Source organism: Lynx canadensis, chromosome B4, assembly GCF_007474595.2.
Source record: "Lynx canadensis isolate LIC74 chromosome B4, mLynCan4.pri.v2, whole genome shotgun sequence".
Classification (NCBI taxonomy): Eukaryota; Metazoa; Chordata; class Mammalia; order Carnivora; family Felidae; genus Lynx; species Lynx canadensis.
This window is the reverse complement of record NC_044309.1, coordinates 49434007-49450650: the sequence shown is the minus strand read 5'-3', so window position 1 is coordinate 49450650 and position 16644 is coordinate 49434007. Positions and strand designations below refer to the sequence as shown.

The 16644-nt window shown below is 37.5% G+C and overlaps 1 protein-coding gene across 1 annotated transcript in view; it reads left to right on the top strand.

The window, feature by feature from the left end:
- The first annotated feature begins 5054 nt into the window (after positions 1–5054).
- The window catches only part of SLC15A5 (solute carrier family 15 member 5), an 84638-nt gene continuing 73048 nt past the window's right edge, over positions 5055–16644 (top strand). The window contains exons 1-2 of the mRNA XM_030322062.1: positions 5055–5415; positions 9562–9784. Of these exons, the coding sequence (XP_030177922.1) occupies positions 5055–5415; positions 9562–9784 (584 nt within the window). The remainder of the gene's footprint in view (positions 5416–9561; positions 9785–16644) is intronic.

Genomic DNA, 16644 nt, shown 5'->3' with positions numbered 1-16644 from the left:
AAGAAAAGAAAGAAAAATAGGGATGGTTTAGATAGTGTCTCTATCAGTCAGAATTCTCCAAAGAAACAGAATCAACAAGGTATGGATTTATACAGTAAGAGAGTTATTTTAAGGAATTGGCTCACCTGACTGTGGAGGCTTTGTGAGTCCAAAATCTCATCAAGGAGGCTGGGAGGCTCAAGATTCAGGAAAGAGTTACAGTTCTGGATCAAAGGCAGTCTGCTGGAAAACCAGGAAGAGCTGATGATGTAGGTCCAAAGGCAATCTGTTAGAGGATCCCCTTTGCTCAGGGGAGTGAGCTTTTTGTTCTATTCTAGCTTTCAATTGATTGGATGAAGCAATCTGCTTTGCTCAAAGTCAGTGATTGAAATGTAAATCTCATCCAAAAATGCCTTCACAGAAACATTCCAGAATATTGTTTTGCCAAATATCTGGGCACGGTGGCCCAGCCAAGTTGACACACAAAATTATTACAGTGTATGTGTGTGCATACTCTTGTCTTACTTTATACAAATATATCTTGCATGTAGAGCTCAATGTAGTAGCAAAATTCATAATAGTCATTAGTAGTATGGAAGAAAATCCCCTTAGGAGTGCAATGGCCTTCATTCTTAGTTGTCCTCAGAAAAAGAAGAATGGAACATTTTCTGTGTTCTTGGGACTACTTGAGCTATTACCTGCTGGAGTTGGAAGTAATTCTCCTTCACACTAGACAGAAGGATCAGGATAGAAATACATACAATTGCCAAAGCCTCTATATAATGGAGTAGTAAGGATTAATACAGAGAATGTCTTTCCCAAAACAAAACTACAGCCCAATACGTCCCTTTCCATTTCCACTTTACAGCTTGAACAATGGAGCAGAAATTTCACTCCAACAAGTCTTTGGTGCACAATTTTTAGTAATTAAATTATAGTTAAGACCAATCTTCTATGTTCTTGATAACGGTCAAACCAGGTTTTATACCAAACTTCATAGTCAATGAAATAAAGCAGAATTGATAGACCTAAAAGAATAAATATCTTCAAATGGCCTTTGTCCTTACCACATACAGACAATTATCGAGCTAGAAAAGCTCTTCCATTAAAAAATGCTTATTAAGAGTGTAGAAGACCTATGAAAACTCATTCTGCAAATGCACATAAAATTTGAAAGTGTTACAGTAACACATTGTAAAACCACTTTAGAAAATACTACAGTTTTCTCAAAATTTATAATCAACTTGGAGATTATAAAAATACTTTATAATCTTGCATTGCTAAAAATAGTCTCCTTAAAGCAGGGCTTCTGTTTCTGGTACATTCCCAATGCAGTCCTCATGAGATCTGATGCATTAAGGCTCTGGATGCTTAGTAAAAACCATGAAGGGAAAATAAATAAAAAACGAAAAAAAAAACCATGAAGGATCATTGGTTCCTCAAATGAGCTTCTGACTAATTCCATCTTACGTAAGATACATTTTCCAATACCTGTAAGTATGGTCAACACTGTTACCCCACACAATGACTTATGACTTCTGTTTTTCCAGTGAAGAATTCTAGTGTTAAGTATAGTCTTTGCATTCCAAAAACAACATGGGCTTTTCAATTAAAAAAAAAAATGCCTGAAGTTTGTACTGCAATTTGACATATGTCAACATGTCTGAAAATTTTCCCACATTTTAACTCAGTAATACTGTTAAATACTGGTCTAAGAATATATCATGGGTTTCTTAAATATGAGTGAAATCATATGGTATTTGTCTTTCTTTGATGGGCTTATTTCATTTAGCATAATACTCTCTAGCTCCATCCACATAGTTGCAAATGGCAAGATTTCATTCTTTTTTATGACTAATATTCCATTGTGTGTGTGTGCGTGCATGTGTGTGTGTGTGTGTGTGTGTGTGTGTGTAATATATACAGCATATCTTCTTTATACATTCATCTGTCGATGGACATTTGGGCTCTTTCTATAACTTGGCTTTTGTTCACAAAACAATCATCGGGGCGGGGGGGGGGGGAATGAAAACCAAGAAAAGGCTCTTAACTATAGAGAACAAACTAAGGGTTACCAGAGGGGAGGTGGGCATGGGTAGGGGCTATATAGGGGATGGGGATAAAGGAGGGCACTTGTGATGAGCACCGGGTGTTGTATGTAAGGGTTGAAACACTAAATTGTACACCTGAAATGAATATTAACTGTATGCTAACTGGAATTTAAATAAAAACTTTCTTTTTAAGTTTACTTATTTATTTTGAGAAAGAGAGTGTGTGCATGCGTGCACAAGCAGGAGAGGGGCAAAGAGAGAGGAGAGAAAATCGCAAGCAGTCTCCACCTTGTCAGTGCTGAGCCCAACCGAGGGCTCCATGTCATGACCACAAGATCATGACCTGAGCTGAAATCAAGAGTTGGACGCTTGACCAACTGAGCCACCCAGTTGTCCCTTAAATAAAAACTTAAAAAATAATATAATGTGGGACTGAGGGAATTTTTATATATAATCATTCCAGCATTATTTATAAAGGTGTTTTTTTCTTTTAGATGTGGATTTGTAATCAAAAGTTAAAGAAAATTTGGCTTATAACTGATCTGAGACAAAAGTAACTAACCAAAAATGGAGGAATAGTTAAAGGAATGATGTATCTATGAATACAACCATAAAAATTTATGTTCACAAAGACTTCATAATGGAATGTTAAATTACCTAAAAAAGGAATGGAAAATGCATTATACAGTAGTTGTATATAATTATGTAATTTAAATATTTAAAGCCTATTAATAAAAAATAGTCATGAGGGAAAACAGCAAAATAAATTCTGCATCAATTTTCACTTTTTTCTATTTCTAGATATTTTCCACATTGCATCCACTGTACACACATTGCTCTTAAAATGGAGGGAAAATATCATGTTATTAAGGGAGGTGGGGGAAGAAAGAGAACAAGCCCAAGGTTTGGGTGGGGGGAAATTTGAATGAAGCTCAAGTATGCATCGGCCCCCACTCAAGGGCTCAAGTCTGTTGACAGAGGATGGCATTCAATATTCCCTGCCAAGTGTTATTCTCAAGTGGAATTTGTACTTGTCCTTTAAGCTCCCTCTGAGCTTGGTATCGAGAAATAATAACGAAAAAGAGGTGTTTTCCTATTGCTCTAACTCTCGCCAGCAAATGTTGTTGCTCTCCCTGAGTCAACCATCTCCAACACAGGTTTCTAATACCTGTAGCCTGTTTTGGGGCAAGGATACACATTTTAGCCAAAGAATTCAAACATGATTATCATTAGTGCTACCCTTCTTATGATATAATCCTGCAGGAGTCCTTTGTCAGGTGCTGGTTAAATATACACCCAGTGGCTGGGGAAAGACTCTTCCCTTGCATCTGGGGTAAACAAAAAGATAAAGATCACTCAGGGTTCTTTGTAAACCACAGGAACCAAACAACCAAAATTGATTGGAAAGTGAGTCCTTTACAGAAGAAAAGCTAATCATGCCTCCTGAAGGATAACAACCAGGATGGCCCTGAATTTTCCATCAGAACCTCTTGAACAATCCCTTTTTTTGAGAACTGCCATCTGAATGACTCAGTTTCCATGTCCAAATTTCAGTCATTTCACTCGTGATTAAAATTCTTGGGGGGAAAATATGAAAGGGCTGCCTGAGACCATGTGCTGATTCCTTTAGCCAGAAGAAAACTCCACCAGGATCTCACATAATAGATGGGAGCTATTTCCCAAAGGTAAGATGTATGTTGGGCCTTGCCCTAGATGGTCTAGTTTATATCTGTTTTGGGGAATAACTATAAATAGCTTCATTTTCACTCACCGAAGAGGCCAAGTTTGGATAATAAATTGCATGATCACCCTACACAAAGGAAAAGTAGGGCATTGTTACCAAAGAAGACGAAGCGATGCTGAACAGATGAAAATAGTTACCATTAGAATGAAACTATTAGAAAGAGCTGAAGCAAAATGTTTGCTCCCAATCTCTCAGGTCGGAAGATAAGAATCAGAGTCAAAAGCCCTTATCAGTCTTTTGCTTCTGACTCCACCATAAAATTAACATTCTTATACTCATTGCCTATGTGTTGAATTATTATGACTTTAACCCAATAGTTCCATCTCCTTGTCTTCCTATGTCCTTGCAGCTAAATCCCTACATGTTCAAGTGTTCTATTTTACTGCTGCTTTTTTCGCTTAATTGGTGCCCTCCTGCTTTCCAACATAGAATGCTAACATCCATTCACCCAGCTGGAGGAGGGTCAGGGTGATACCAGATCCAATATTCCCCAAAGCATGTGTAGGATGGTTGCTGTATCCCTGCTGCTGACTAATAATAAGGAGTCAAAAAGCACCTTTTGATTCTGATTTCCTCCGAGAGGCTGTTCTACAAGCATGGGGTCAACTTAAAGGAAAAGGGTTTTTGTTTAATATTTTCTCCTTTCATTAGAGCACTTAAATTACTTTCTTGCAAACTCTGCTTGTTACCTAAATGTACCAGACTTTTGTTACCTAATTAGCTTTCTTATCAGAATTTCAACCAAAAATAACAAGAAATGTAATAATGATAAGGTATTCTGCCCCCTCAAAAATAGATTTCCTTTCGCGCTTTATCTCTTGGTGCTGTTCTGGCTTGTTTAATTAAAGTATCAGAAATTATTAGACTCAAATTATTTCTTGATCTAGTACTCAAATTCTCCTGAAAAACTGCTTCTTTTGCCTCAGTATTTAAACCTTTATCAGTGTGAGGCAGATGAGTTTCTACATGTATGCAACAGGATTCATGTCATACAATATAAGTTTGGAGGAAAAGCCTAATTAGCCTCTAAATAATTAGACAAACAAATCAGATTTGGCTACGCTGGTCTACCATGAACATTTAAATACTTGTGTCTCCTCTCCCATGCTCCCGGATCATCAAAATGAACAACATTAATGTGCAAAAAGAGTATGAAACTTCAGCGTGGAGTTGTGAAATTCAAAGCAAAGATCTTATTTATTTTTTCATTAGAGGGTTGGGAGTAAAAAAAATCACCAAGTTCAAAACACTAACAAAAGTTGTATTCAAGGGGGGTAGTCATGTCTGTTACAGACTTTGAAATAACGGATGAAGAAATATCCTTAAATCACCGCACTGAGAAGGAGAAAACTATAAGACATATTGGTTATTTCTCTTCATCATACTCTGGGAAAAAAATTCGGGTTAGAATCTGTTTGTTTCTGGTGGAGCTGTGTGAGAGGTTCATTTTCTTTGAAGTCGTCTGCAATATGATCCCCTTTTGCACTGTCAAGCTTGGCTACCTCAATTACCAGGCAGCCATTTTGAACTTGTGTTTTATTGGAACTTCAATACTTACCCCTGTGTTTGTGGGATGGCTTGCTGATGTCCGTCTAAGAAGAAACAAACTGGTATATGTTTGCTTATGTCTACATTTTCTAGGTGAGTGTCCTCTTCTGACTGGATTGTTTTGCAACTTAATTGAATAGCTTTTTGGTAGAGTTTTCACTTTCTATTATCCTTATCTTGCTGTTAGCCTAAAATGTGATAAATGAAGAGTATTGTTTCAATTTATACTATTCTTTGTATTATTTGAGGGATGCTAGCAAACATCTGTGCGTATGTGTGAGTGTGGATGTGTGGATGCTTTGATACCTATATCGTTGCACTGATTATCTTTTATAATAATTACCTCTTTATGTGTCTGTCTTCTGTGCTTCAAATGCGCTCCTTTCCCCCTTCCTGCCCCAAGCCCAAATTCGTGACAAATTCTATGTGAAACCTGAAGTTCACTTGCTTCATAACTACAATGAAATGTGCTAAGAAGGGTTTTGAAGTTCACGTAGAGTAATTGAGGATGTTTTCATCAAAAGGTGGTTTTTAATTAGCCATATAGTAATTAAGATTGCATATGCAGGCATGATTTCTATATTATGAACTATGGCTATATGCTAAACAAATGAATTCAAGCACTACACTGTGCTTCTTTATATAGAGAAAAATAAATAATCTACACAAGTTTGGGAGTCAAGAGATTGTGAGAAATGTTGGGGAGATATCAAGATTGTTTGATACGGTATAGAGAATAAGTTGATGAACAGTCTGGAACTTGGGGCTGAAAAGTTATGTTGTTCTTCTGGACAACACAGTCACTGAAGATATAATTAAAACAGTTGTGAAATGTTTTTCTTCAATAAAAAGGATAGACAATCACAGTGACAGGTTTTATACAGGGAGACCAGAACACCTCAGAGGACAGTCTAGGAGAAGTGTCAATCCAGGAGAGAACATGGAAAAAAAAAACATCAAAACTTGGCTACTAAATAAGAGAACAAATATGATGGAAAAACAAACATTAACTCCAAGTTTCTGAGCTGAGGAACTTAGGAAGGTAGTATGTAATTCACCATTACTGAGAAGTGTAGCAGAAATGCAGGTTTGGGGGAACAGGGGAGGAGATAAATGAGGAAGGGGTGAATATCAGGTATCCAACATATCACCCAATTTCCAGCAGGTGATCAATTACCTTCACCATTCATCCAATAGAGTGTGATTTAAACTTATAACTTCTTCACTGCTCCAGTTTTGTTAAATAAAAACAAAGCCACTGCATGGCAAATATTCAGTCAACATTCAATAAACATTCCTCAGTGACCACTTTGTGCCAGGCATTGTCCCAGGATCTGGGAATGCAACAGAGGAGGAATGCAGTCTCTTCTCTGTTGGAGTTGACTTTCCAAAGAAAGAGAAATGTAAACAAGCAAATGACATTATGCCAGGTGCTCAGTATTGTTATGATGAAAAATATTGCTCAGTAAGGGGACAGGGGAGACTAAACAGTGACATGGTTACTATTCTGTATCTGGGAATGTTTTCTGATAAGGAGACATTTAGGCAAGCATCTGAATGGTTTCTCTTCTGAATTTGGTAAGAGACCACACCCATAGATTTTGGTAACTTCTTATTTAACATGGTAATTCCTATCAGTCTAAATTCTTGTGTAAGCCATCAGACTAGGACTGAAGTCCCAATTTTAGATTTTGACCAACAAAAGACCTACGTCAACTCCATAACCATTCATTTTCTTACTAAAAGCTATTTCCTCGGCCCCCACTCACAGCTGCCATCAAATTCCAACCAGTCACTGAGTATCAGAGGTTCTATCAAAAATGTGTCTTTTATTTCCAATGTTAAACCTTAGCTCAGAACTGTAGATTGCTTTTTCTTGATCATTACAATGGCCTACTTACTGGTCTATCAGTATGACTCCAATCCATATACCTTTCTACTAACAACATTGACTTCCTCAGCCAATAAATCTATATATTGGCTGTATTATCTAAAAAAACAAAATTCAACTTAGTACAAAAGAACCTTTACAATCTGTCCCAAATTTACCTCTCCAGGCTTTTGTGTCAATATGTGACCTCAACCATGCTGAACTTCTTGTCTACTACCCTTCTTTAAAAATTTTACATATGCTTTTTTGTATGTCTGAAATTTTCAACCTTCCTTTATGTTTCTGCCCCATATCCAAGACTTGAAAAATCCTGTCCTTCCTTCAAGACCCATGTTGTTCCCTTCTCTGTGCTCACCCATACTCTAATCAAACCTCTATAATTTCATTTAGCACATTATAATATAATTTCCACCTGTACGTCTGTCTTCTCTGATGGACTCATTAGCTTCTGGAGAGGAAATCCAGTGGGGCCCCACGACCTAGCAGAGGAGATAGCACATCTTGGTGTTTTACAAAGACCTGTGAAGTATGTGTGCTGATTATGTAGTGCACAATAGCACACATCAAAGAGGAGACTTTCTATCATACGTGTAATAGACTTGTATTTTTATTACATCAATTTTACCACAGATAAAAATAAAGTTTTGATCCAATGAAATCAACATATTACATTTTCTCAAAAGATGGAAGCAAAGCATCTTTCTAATGTACACAAAGGTAAAAGTGTTTTGTCTTTAGGGACGCCTGGGTGGCTCAGTTGGCTAAGCATCCAACTCTTGATTTCAGTTCAGGCGATGATTTCATGCTTTGTGAGCTTGAGCCCCGGGTCAGGCTCTGCACTGACAGCATAGGATTCTCTCTCTCCTTTCTCTCTGCCCCTCCCCTGCTTGTGAGTGCTCTCTCTCTCTCTCTCTCTCTCAAAATAAGTAAACAAATGTATATTTTTAAAAGTGTTTGTCTTTAAATATATGGTTGCTGCAAGAAGTAACGTCTCTGCCCATCCCCTTTGGGTGTCCTTAGCCTAGCCAGGCCTCACATCACCCTTCCAGAGACAAGTGGACTGAGTGGCAGAGAAAAAGCAGTTGGTATCACATCTGGCCAAACTTGACAGGAAACATCTCAACCTCAGTAATCTAAAGGGCCCATTCTCATGATAAATCAATTTGTTACCAAGCAGCTATTGAGTGCATTTTTCTTCACATTATAAAAGCCATTGTAAGAGGGAGATAAAATATTAGACCTAAGTTTTGCCTTTAGGAGCTTATAGTCTAATTGAGAAAATTAACCACACAAAACCACCATGTAAAAATTTATACCAAAAATACGAAAGCCAAATTAATCTAAAAAATGGAAGACAAAAGTAACAGGGAGAAGCATTTTTCACTAATCAAATTGATAAGTAAATGAATAAATAAATAAGATGATTTGACCACTTGATGGGAATTACAAAAAGAGGCAGATAACATCACGGTTACTCTGTAACATTGGGCAAGTCACTTAACCTCACTAAATCTGATCTATTTTTTTTGAAAAATTGGAATAAGAGAAAATCTACCTCTGACATCACAAAGCTTTTCCAGGATGAAACAATATAATACATATAATTGCTTTGCAGAATTTAAAGAGCTTAGCAAAAGTATGAAATTTCTATCAAACAAGGAAAGTGCTCAAGTGTGGTCCCTGAGAGATGGAAGTGAGAAGGCTTGACTGGCCCCCAGCCCTGTCACTTCCTGTCTTTCCCTCCTCTAGGCTTGCACTGCTTCACCCACCTCACCTTCTTACCTCTGTGTGTGCCGAGATGGCTCTGCCCAGCTGCCTAAGTGAGAGAAATCAAAGGGCATTAAAAGGAGAAAGAGAGTAGAAAAGGAAAAAAGACTCTGTTCTTCTTACAATTCTGATAATGTTCTCCTTAAAACATTTTCTTTAGCAGGCTTTTGACATGTCTGAGATCTTCGAGTTTTCTATCACTCTAGTGACCGAGAACAAATAACCCTTACTAACAGTGGTTGGCTCTGGGGCGTGAGATTACAGCCATCTCTAGCTTCTCATATGACATATTTCCAAATTCTGTTAAAATGGACATGATTTGCTTATACATCTGAGAGAAAAGATACGTCAAATTTGAGAGGGGAAAGAACTAGGCCTCTGGATTCATTAAAAGACATATTGAAGGGAGTTTTCACATTTAGAAAAATCATGCTATCTCCAGAATCGCAGTGACTAACAAATATTTTGATAAGACAATCACACAATGATGCTACTTTCAGAGTTAAAGCCTTATTTATAACATGGTCTGGTGATTCAGTTGGTCTGTGCCATATTTATTCTCCTTTTTTCTCTCTCTACAGGCACTGTTTTATTATCTGTGGTTGCTTTTCCCTTGGAAGATTTCTATATAGGCACACACCATATGATTAACAATATACCAACAAAGGAGCAGAACAGGCTGTTTTACATGGCACTATTGTTCATCTGCCTTGGCACAGGAGGAATGCGAGCCATCATTTGTCCACCGGATGCTTATAGCCTTCAGGAGTATGGATCCCAGAAACAAATGTCTTTTTTTAACTGGTAAGTAGCACTGGCTAGAAGAGAAACAAGGTTTATGATGTTCCTCTCCCTCCTGAGATTTCCCATTGTTTGCTCTCTGGTACCCTGTTGATGGTAGTAATTCAGTTTTTGTCATTGACTGGGTTGGGTAAGTGAGGACGTGACAATGCCTGTGACAATGATTCAGCCAGGAACTGTGGGAGCCTATGAGTCAGGTACAGACCACCACAGCTTACCAGCATCTTCCTGAAATGCAATGATAAATTAATCTTCCAAATAAACAAGTGGCTTATCATATTAAATACAAGGTGGCTTTGGAGCCAAACAGGCCTGGGTAGAAGTCTCAACTCTACTTAACACAAGCTATCTGACCTTGGTCAAGTCATTTATTCGTTATAAGTTTCAGTTTAATCATTTATGGAGGGTTATAATGATACCTCTTCTTGGGTTTTTATTAGAGGTAATAATGTGTGCATTGTGGGCAGAGAACCTGGCACATCGTAGGTGGTCAATAAATGGTAGCTGTTGTTAGTTATGTCTACACTGTAGCAGACTAATGTGGCAGAGGTTATAAATGCACAGGTTAGTGCAGAGAAGATAAAAAGTATTTTACAATTTGTTGAATTGCAGTTTACAATTTTTGTATTTTACAAATTGTAAATTTTTTAAATGTGTTGAACACAATTTGAATACAATTTGTTGAATTATATTTTACAACTTGTTGAAACATCAACCAGTACCTCTGTCTTGCATCCACTTCACCCCTAACACCTAAAAGAGTTTGGATTCCATGAAAATCTAACTACTTTCTGTAAATCTTTTTCTCTTTCAGTGAGTTCTTACACAGCTTTATGTGGTTTTAGAATCAATTTTTGTTATCGAATACAGATTCAAAAAAATAAAATTTGGATCTTAAGGTAGAGCATTTCAGCGTTTACTAGCAAATTTTGTTGTTATTATTACTCATCAGTGGAATATCAAGTAGATCTGAGATACATTCTTTTGTTCCCCTGTTTCTGTGAAATGATTTGCCAACATTTTTTCTAAATATTCTGTCTTTCCATCAATGTTAGCAAGGGGAAAAAGCAGACAGACAGATTCTGTACAGACAGAATCAGACAAAACATTTAAAGAAAATTCATATTAAAATCATTAAATGAAAAAATTTAGAATCAATAATCTAGGTATATACAACCATGTAACTATCCAAGGCAGTTTCTTCCTTCCTTCCTCCCTCTTTTTCTTTCTCTCTTTCTCCTCCCTCCTTTCCTCCTTCCCTCCCTCTTTCTTTCTTTCTTTCTTTCTTTCTTTCTTTCTTTCTTCCCAGTTATATTAATATTACAAAGCACTCAGGCCTGTTTTGGATTCAGTCCAAACGTCAGAAAAAAATGCAGTTTTACCAAGGGTGGAAGGGACTCTTTACTTCCTTATAGCAAATTCTGCCTCCTTGACCTGCCCAAAGGAGAAAGAAAAATCCTTCTTTTTTATTCTATTCGGAGGTTTTAATCCTTAATTAGCAACATCATTTTGATTAAATAAGACTCTGGAGGATTAAGACTGGAGAGCAATCAGTTGTTCTGAAAGATAGCTCTGGAGAATTTATTGTACTGTGGTCTTAGTCATTCAGAGTTGTGTTTAATCAAAGTGACATTTCTCAGTGTTGATTACAAAGGAGACATTATATGAATGAAATATTTCCTTTGGGAAAGGGGGGGACTCCCAATGGGTTTGTACTTTAGGCCTTTAAAAGGGGGATGGGGAGCAGGGTGAAAATGAATTTCTGCAGCCGGGAGGAGCAAGGCCAAATTTAGGATGAACACATTTCAATTTGGCTTCTTATTATTTCCTAATTTCACTAAAATCTCTAATAGAAAGAATCATGTAGAATCTTTAAAACCTAAAGTTAAAGCACCTAGAAATGTGCATGAGGAATCAAGGTGTTACTCTTTCATGTTATAAAGGACCCCCCTGGAAGGTAAGCTTCTTGAAGGCTGAATCTGGTTGTTTCAGTTTTTTGGTTTTAAGTTCCTAAAACCAAGCTACGGGAAAACCATGAGCAACTGCTTTTTGTAATTCATAGAAAAGAATGTTAACTCTATTGCTGTATATACTGCGGGGGCTGGTGGCAAGATGGACAGGGATCCAACTGGGCAGCCGGCAAACTGATGGGATCCTGGCTCTGTCAGAGGAGTTTTATGCTTTTCAGCGGGTCCCTTAACCTCTCAGAGCACCAGTCCCTCATCCACAAAATGGGGTTACCTTGGAGGGCTGTTTTATAGCTTATTTGATATAAAGTACCCTAGCACATCACAGGTATTCAAATTAGGGTAGCTGTTACTATAATTAAATGACGAGTAAGTCCTCAGCTAAAATCGTTGTCTAAATTCTGGGTAAGAGGGAACCTGTTTAGGAGGAGGCCATCTTTAAATGGGCAGCACATTAATTTAAAATCTATTTCTCCAAGTCAAAAGTGTGTCGAGAAATTACAAGCTTCGTTAATATAATGAATTTCAGTAGTATCTTTAAAAACCAGCATACCACTTGAATCTGTAACCACTTGAAGGCTGCATCCAGTTCTATTTTCAGCACAGATGTCAGATGTTCCTAGTTACAGGACCTTTAATGAGACGTGTCATTGCATCTATACCACCTAAAGCTTCCCAATGATCATGTTAAATAGTATAGACTGGAAGTCTCGAGCACTGAAAGCCCCACTTCCGAGTGGAGCTGCCAAGTGTAGGTGAGAAAACCACTCCCAGCCAACATCACCATCTGGTACTGGATCTTCCTCAACTATGTACCTTATTGAAAGAATATAGCTAAACTCCCTGAAATCAAGAGGCATACTAATCTGCCAACATTCTTGTGCTGTTATCTAGATTAGAACCTGGCTCTTCCAGCATTTTCCAAAATCTGAGGTGTGCAATTAAGAGTTACCACACTGGAGATCATCTAGGTAAATACACCTGTGCAGAATCTTTTCTGGAAGCAAAAAGAAAGGTGGATAATTAAGTCTGTCTATAACCATAATTTTAAATTCTACTGCAATTAACTTCAAATCTTGCTTCCACATTTCTCTAGTTACTTCACCTGATAATTTGCATCCTATCTGCATATCATAGTCTGTTGCTAACCAGTTACCAGAGTGAATTATACATGATTTGAAAGTCCAAATAGAATATTGGTGGAGTTCTTCAAAAAGTCTAGAGACTGACTTATTCCATCCCAGAAATTTTGAATATCTAGTACTCATATTGATTCTATATAATATTTGTTTCCCACTAAAATATTCTGATGTTAATACTTACTTGAATTTAATAACTTTTATCTTAGGGAAACACCAGAGGTAAAAATTTGTTATCCCACAGAATGTTTTTTCGGAAGCTGTTTAATATTTACTTGAGTGTTGTTTGAAAGCAGCGATTCTCAATCCTAGATGTACATAAAAGTCACCTGAGGAATCTTAAAAATACTGATTCCTGGGGCGCCTGGGTGGCTCAATTGGTTAAGTCTCTGATGTTAGCCTAGGTCATGATCTCACCATTACCAGTTTGAGCCCCACATTGGGTTCTGTGCTATCAGCTCAGAGCCTGGAGTCTGTGTCTCCCTCTCTCTCTGCCCCTCTCCCACTCATACTCTGTCTCTCTCTCTCTCTCTCTCTCTCTCTCTCTCTCTCAAAAATAAACTTAAAAAAAAAGAAATACTGATTCCTGGGCCTTGACATCAAAGGTTACAAATATATTGGTTTGAGGTGAGACTGAGAGACCAGAATTTTTTTTTTTTAAGCTGCCTAAGTAGTCAGGTTTAAGAACAACTGCTCTCAAGCAATTGCCTACTTTTAAGAATCACTTAAGGGCTTTATTTAAAAATGTTTTCCAGACCCCACCCACAACCACTTAGATCAGAATTTCCTGAAAGCATCGCTAGGGAATGTACACATTTATCAAGTGCTTCGGAATTGTGAAAACAATTCCAGAAGTTTGAGGGAAAGGAATTCCAATGTGGTCTAGGGATACCTTGCAAAGATATGAAACTAAACATTGAGCACACACACTGGATGCCACGCGGCTTTGGAAAGTTTTGATGATTCATGGCAATTTTTCACCACACCTAAAAATCTATCTGAGTGAGAAAATCCACATGATCCTTGAGAAGAGAAACAAAATATGAATCTACTGAATTCTGCAGTAGTAAAATCATAATTTATGAAGTACATTTCAGCCATCAAAATCAAAGCAGTTTGTGGAATAACTGTATTAATATTCAAAATATCATGTGAGTTACATACTGAGAAATAGCCTGTAAATAGCTTTAAGAGAATCACTGGGTGCCTGGATGGCTCAGTTGGTTAGGCATCCAGCTTTGGATCAAGTCATGATCTCACAGTTCTCCTGTGTTTGAGCCTGCATCAGGCTTCACGCTGACGGAGTGGAGCCTGCTTGGGATTCTCTCTCTGACCCTTCCCTGCACACTTGCATGCTCTCTCTCTCAAAATAAATAAATAAAGTTTTTAAAAAATATACAAAAGAAATCTTCCAAACTTCTATTTGCACGGGTCCTACTCAAGTTTAACAAATGCTACCCACCTACTCTTACAACAATAGGCACCGCCTTTAACTTTGCCAAAGTTGTAAGCTTTCAGGAAATACACTCAGAATTCCTCTCCAACATACAATTGTGGAAACCAAAGAATATTGAGGAAAAGAAAGACAAATTTCTTACATGACTCACTGCTCCTGCTTTCTCTTAAAGCCTGAGTGGTCGCATTTAAAATTAGTAGGTACATGACTAGGGACTTATTTCCATCAGTAAATATGCGATAGTCTAAAGTTTTTAAGGAAATAAGAAAATGATACACAGGAGCAACTGTGAATGAGAGTAAGTTAAAAGAAAGAGAGGCAGGGAGAGAAAGAGTGAAATATTCTCCTAAATTTCTTATTTAAAAATATACCTTTTACTTTAATCATACTATCTCTTCACCAAAATCAATATCTTCCTTTATTAAATTTCCTCTTCTTTAACTGCAGCATTGAAAAAAAAGTATGGATAAACAATAAGACCTGTAAAAATTCCATTTGATACTTCTTTCCCCAAATTCATGGCTACCAGAGTGTTCTCTGAAGTACTTCAATGGGCCAATGTTTCTACTAAAAGAAGCAAACTTTGACAACAGCCATCCACCAGGGTTTCAGTGCCCAAGTGTTTCCTTGACGCTTCCGAACAGTTCAATTCTATCCCATTGAAGAGCCACCAATCCCCTGGTGAATTATCTCAATATTGTTCAGTACAGAATAAAATGTTCTCCCTGAACTCCGTAAATTGTCCACTACCACCATGAACACCTGAAAGCTTTCCTCCCCTCTTGGTATATTCTCAGGTTAAGAAAAACCATTTCAAACCATTTCCCCTAAAATCACTTACAATAACTCTGAAGTAGGTGAAACTTGGTCCGTCTAAGACATGACAAAATATTCGAGCGACTCTAATAATGATTACTAAATAAGGTAAGGCAAATATTTAAAAGAAATAATCTCAAAAGGATTGCTGAAGTTTTAGCAACAAGTTTTTCCCCCCTTATTTGTATTCAATACCATAGGATCATGAAGACAAAAAAAAATCAGATTTCTATGTACTCCCCATTATTTGCAGTTCCCAGTCTGTATTTAAAAGTAGACTAAAGAAACATATTTTTACTGCTGCTTTCAATTTTCCTTAATCACTGGTATTTATTTTGCTTTAGTGCTTTGCTCTCTGACTTTCTGTGTGAGAGGTGCTTTATATACTCAATTTGCTAGTGAGCTATGAGATGAAAGGAGTCTTAATGGTGAGTTTGAAGACGGTAGATTTTTATTTCTCTTATTTTTTTTACAGTTGATACATATACAATTTCCCCCTTAATTATCTATGGCTTATCCTGTCCATGGATCAATAAAGACATATATAAAACATGCCTGTACTAGGTAATTCTTTCAGAAAATTACACAATCAAATAGGTCGGATGGCATCTGTTAAAATACATGGAGTACTTTATGTGAAATCTCTTCCTATGCCTAGATATTCAGCACTATAATTCTTTTGTTTCTAACTACCTTTCACAAGATTTAAGTCTTGGAATAATTGTAATTTTCTTTGACCTTCTTTAGAGTAATTTCGTTTACATCACCATGTGGTGTTTAGAAGAGCCACACGATGTCTTCTTGGATTTTCTCAGCAACATTTAACATTTAAAAAAAGGGGGGGTTTCCTAAAGATTGAAAGAAATATAACACTGCTTGTGGCTCCAGCTTCTCTCGGTTGCTGACAGCCACAGCTCAAGTGTGCAGCGTGAAAGGATGACCGGAGGCTGAGCCTAGGGACTCTCCCCAGTTGTCCTACAAAACTCTGTGTGTCTCACCTGCATCGTGACAAGTTTCTATTAGTGGACGATAGTGAACCAGTTTCCTCAGCATGGCCATGTTTCATGTTCGATTACTTTCCCAGGTCAATTATTCAGTTTATTGTTCTATGTTGTTGTTTGATCAGTTGATTTTTTTATGAGATGCTGTGTTATTCATCAAATACTTATTTACTAGTCTTTTATTGTGGGCCTAGAGCTGTGTGGCCCCCTTGGCATTACCTATAGCAAGTATCCAGTATCCAGTCTTCTCTCTCTCCTCCTCCTTTAGATTAGTTCTAACATTTTCCTTTCTCTTCAGACCTTTAATATCCCTTTCCCGTAGCCAGTCCTGCCTGGTGACTCTCTTTTCACTTAGAGGGGATAAAAAGGAAGTAGAGGAGAGGCGAGGCAAGAGCGGGGGGAGGGGAGGAAAACAGGAGGGAGACAGGGAGGGAGGGAAAAGGAAGGAAGAGTGGATCAATTAGAACAAGTAGAGGAAATGCCA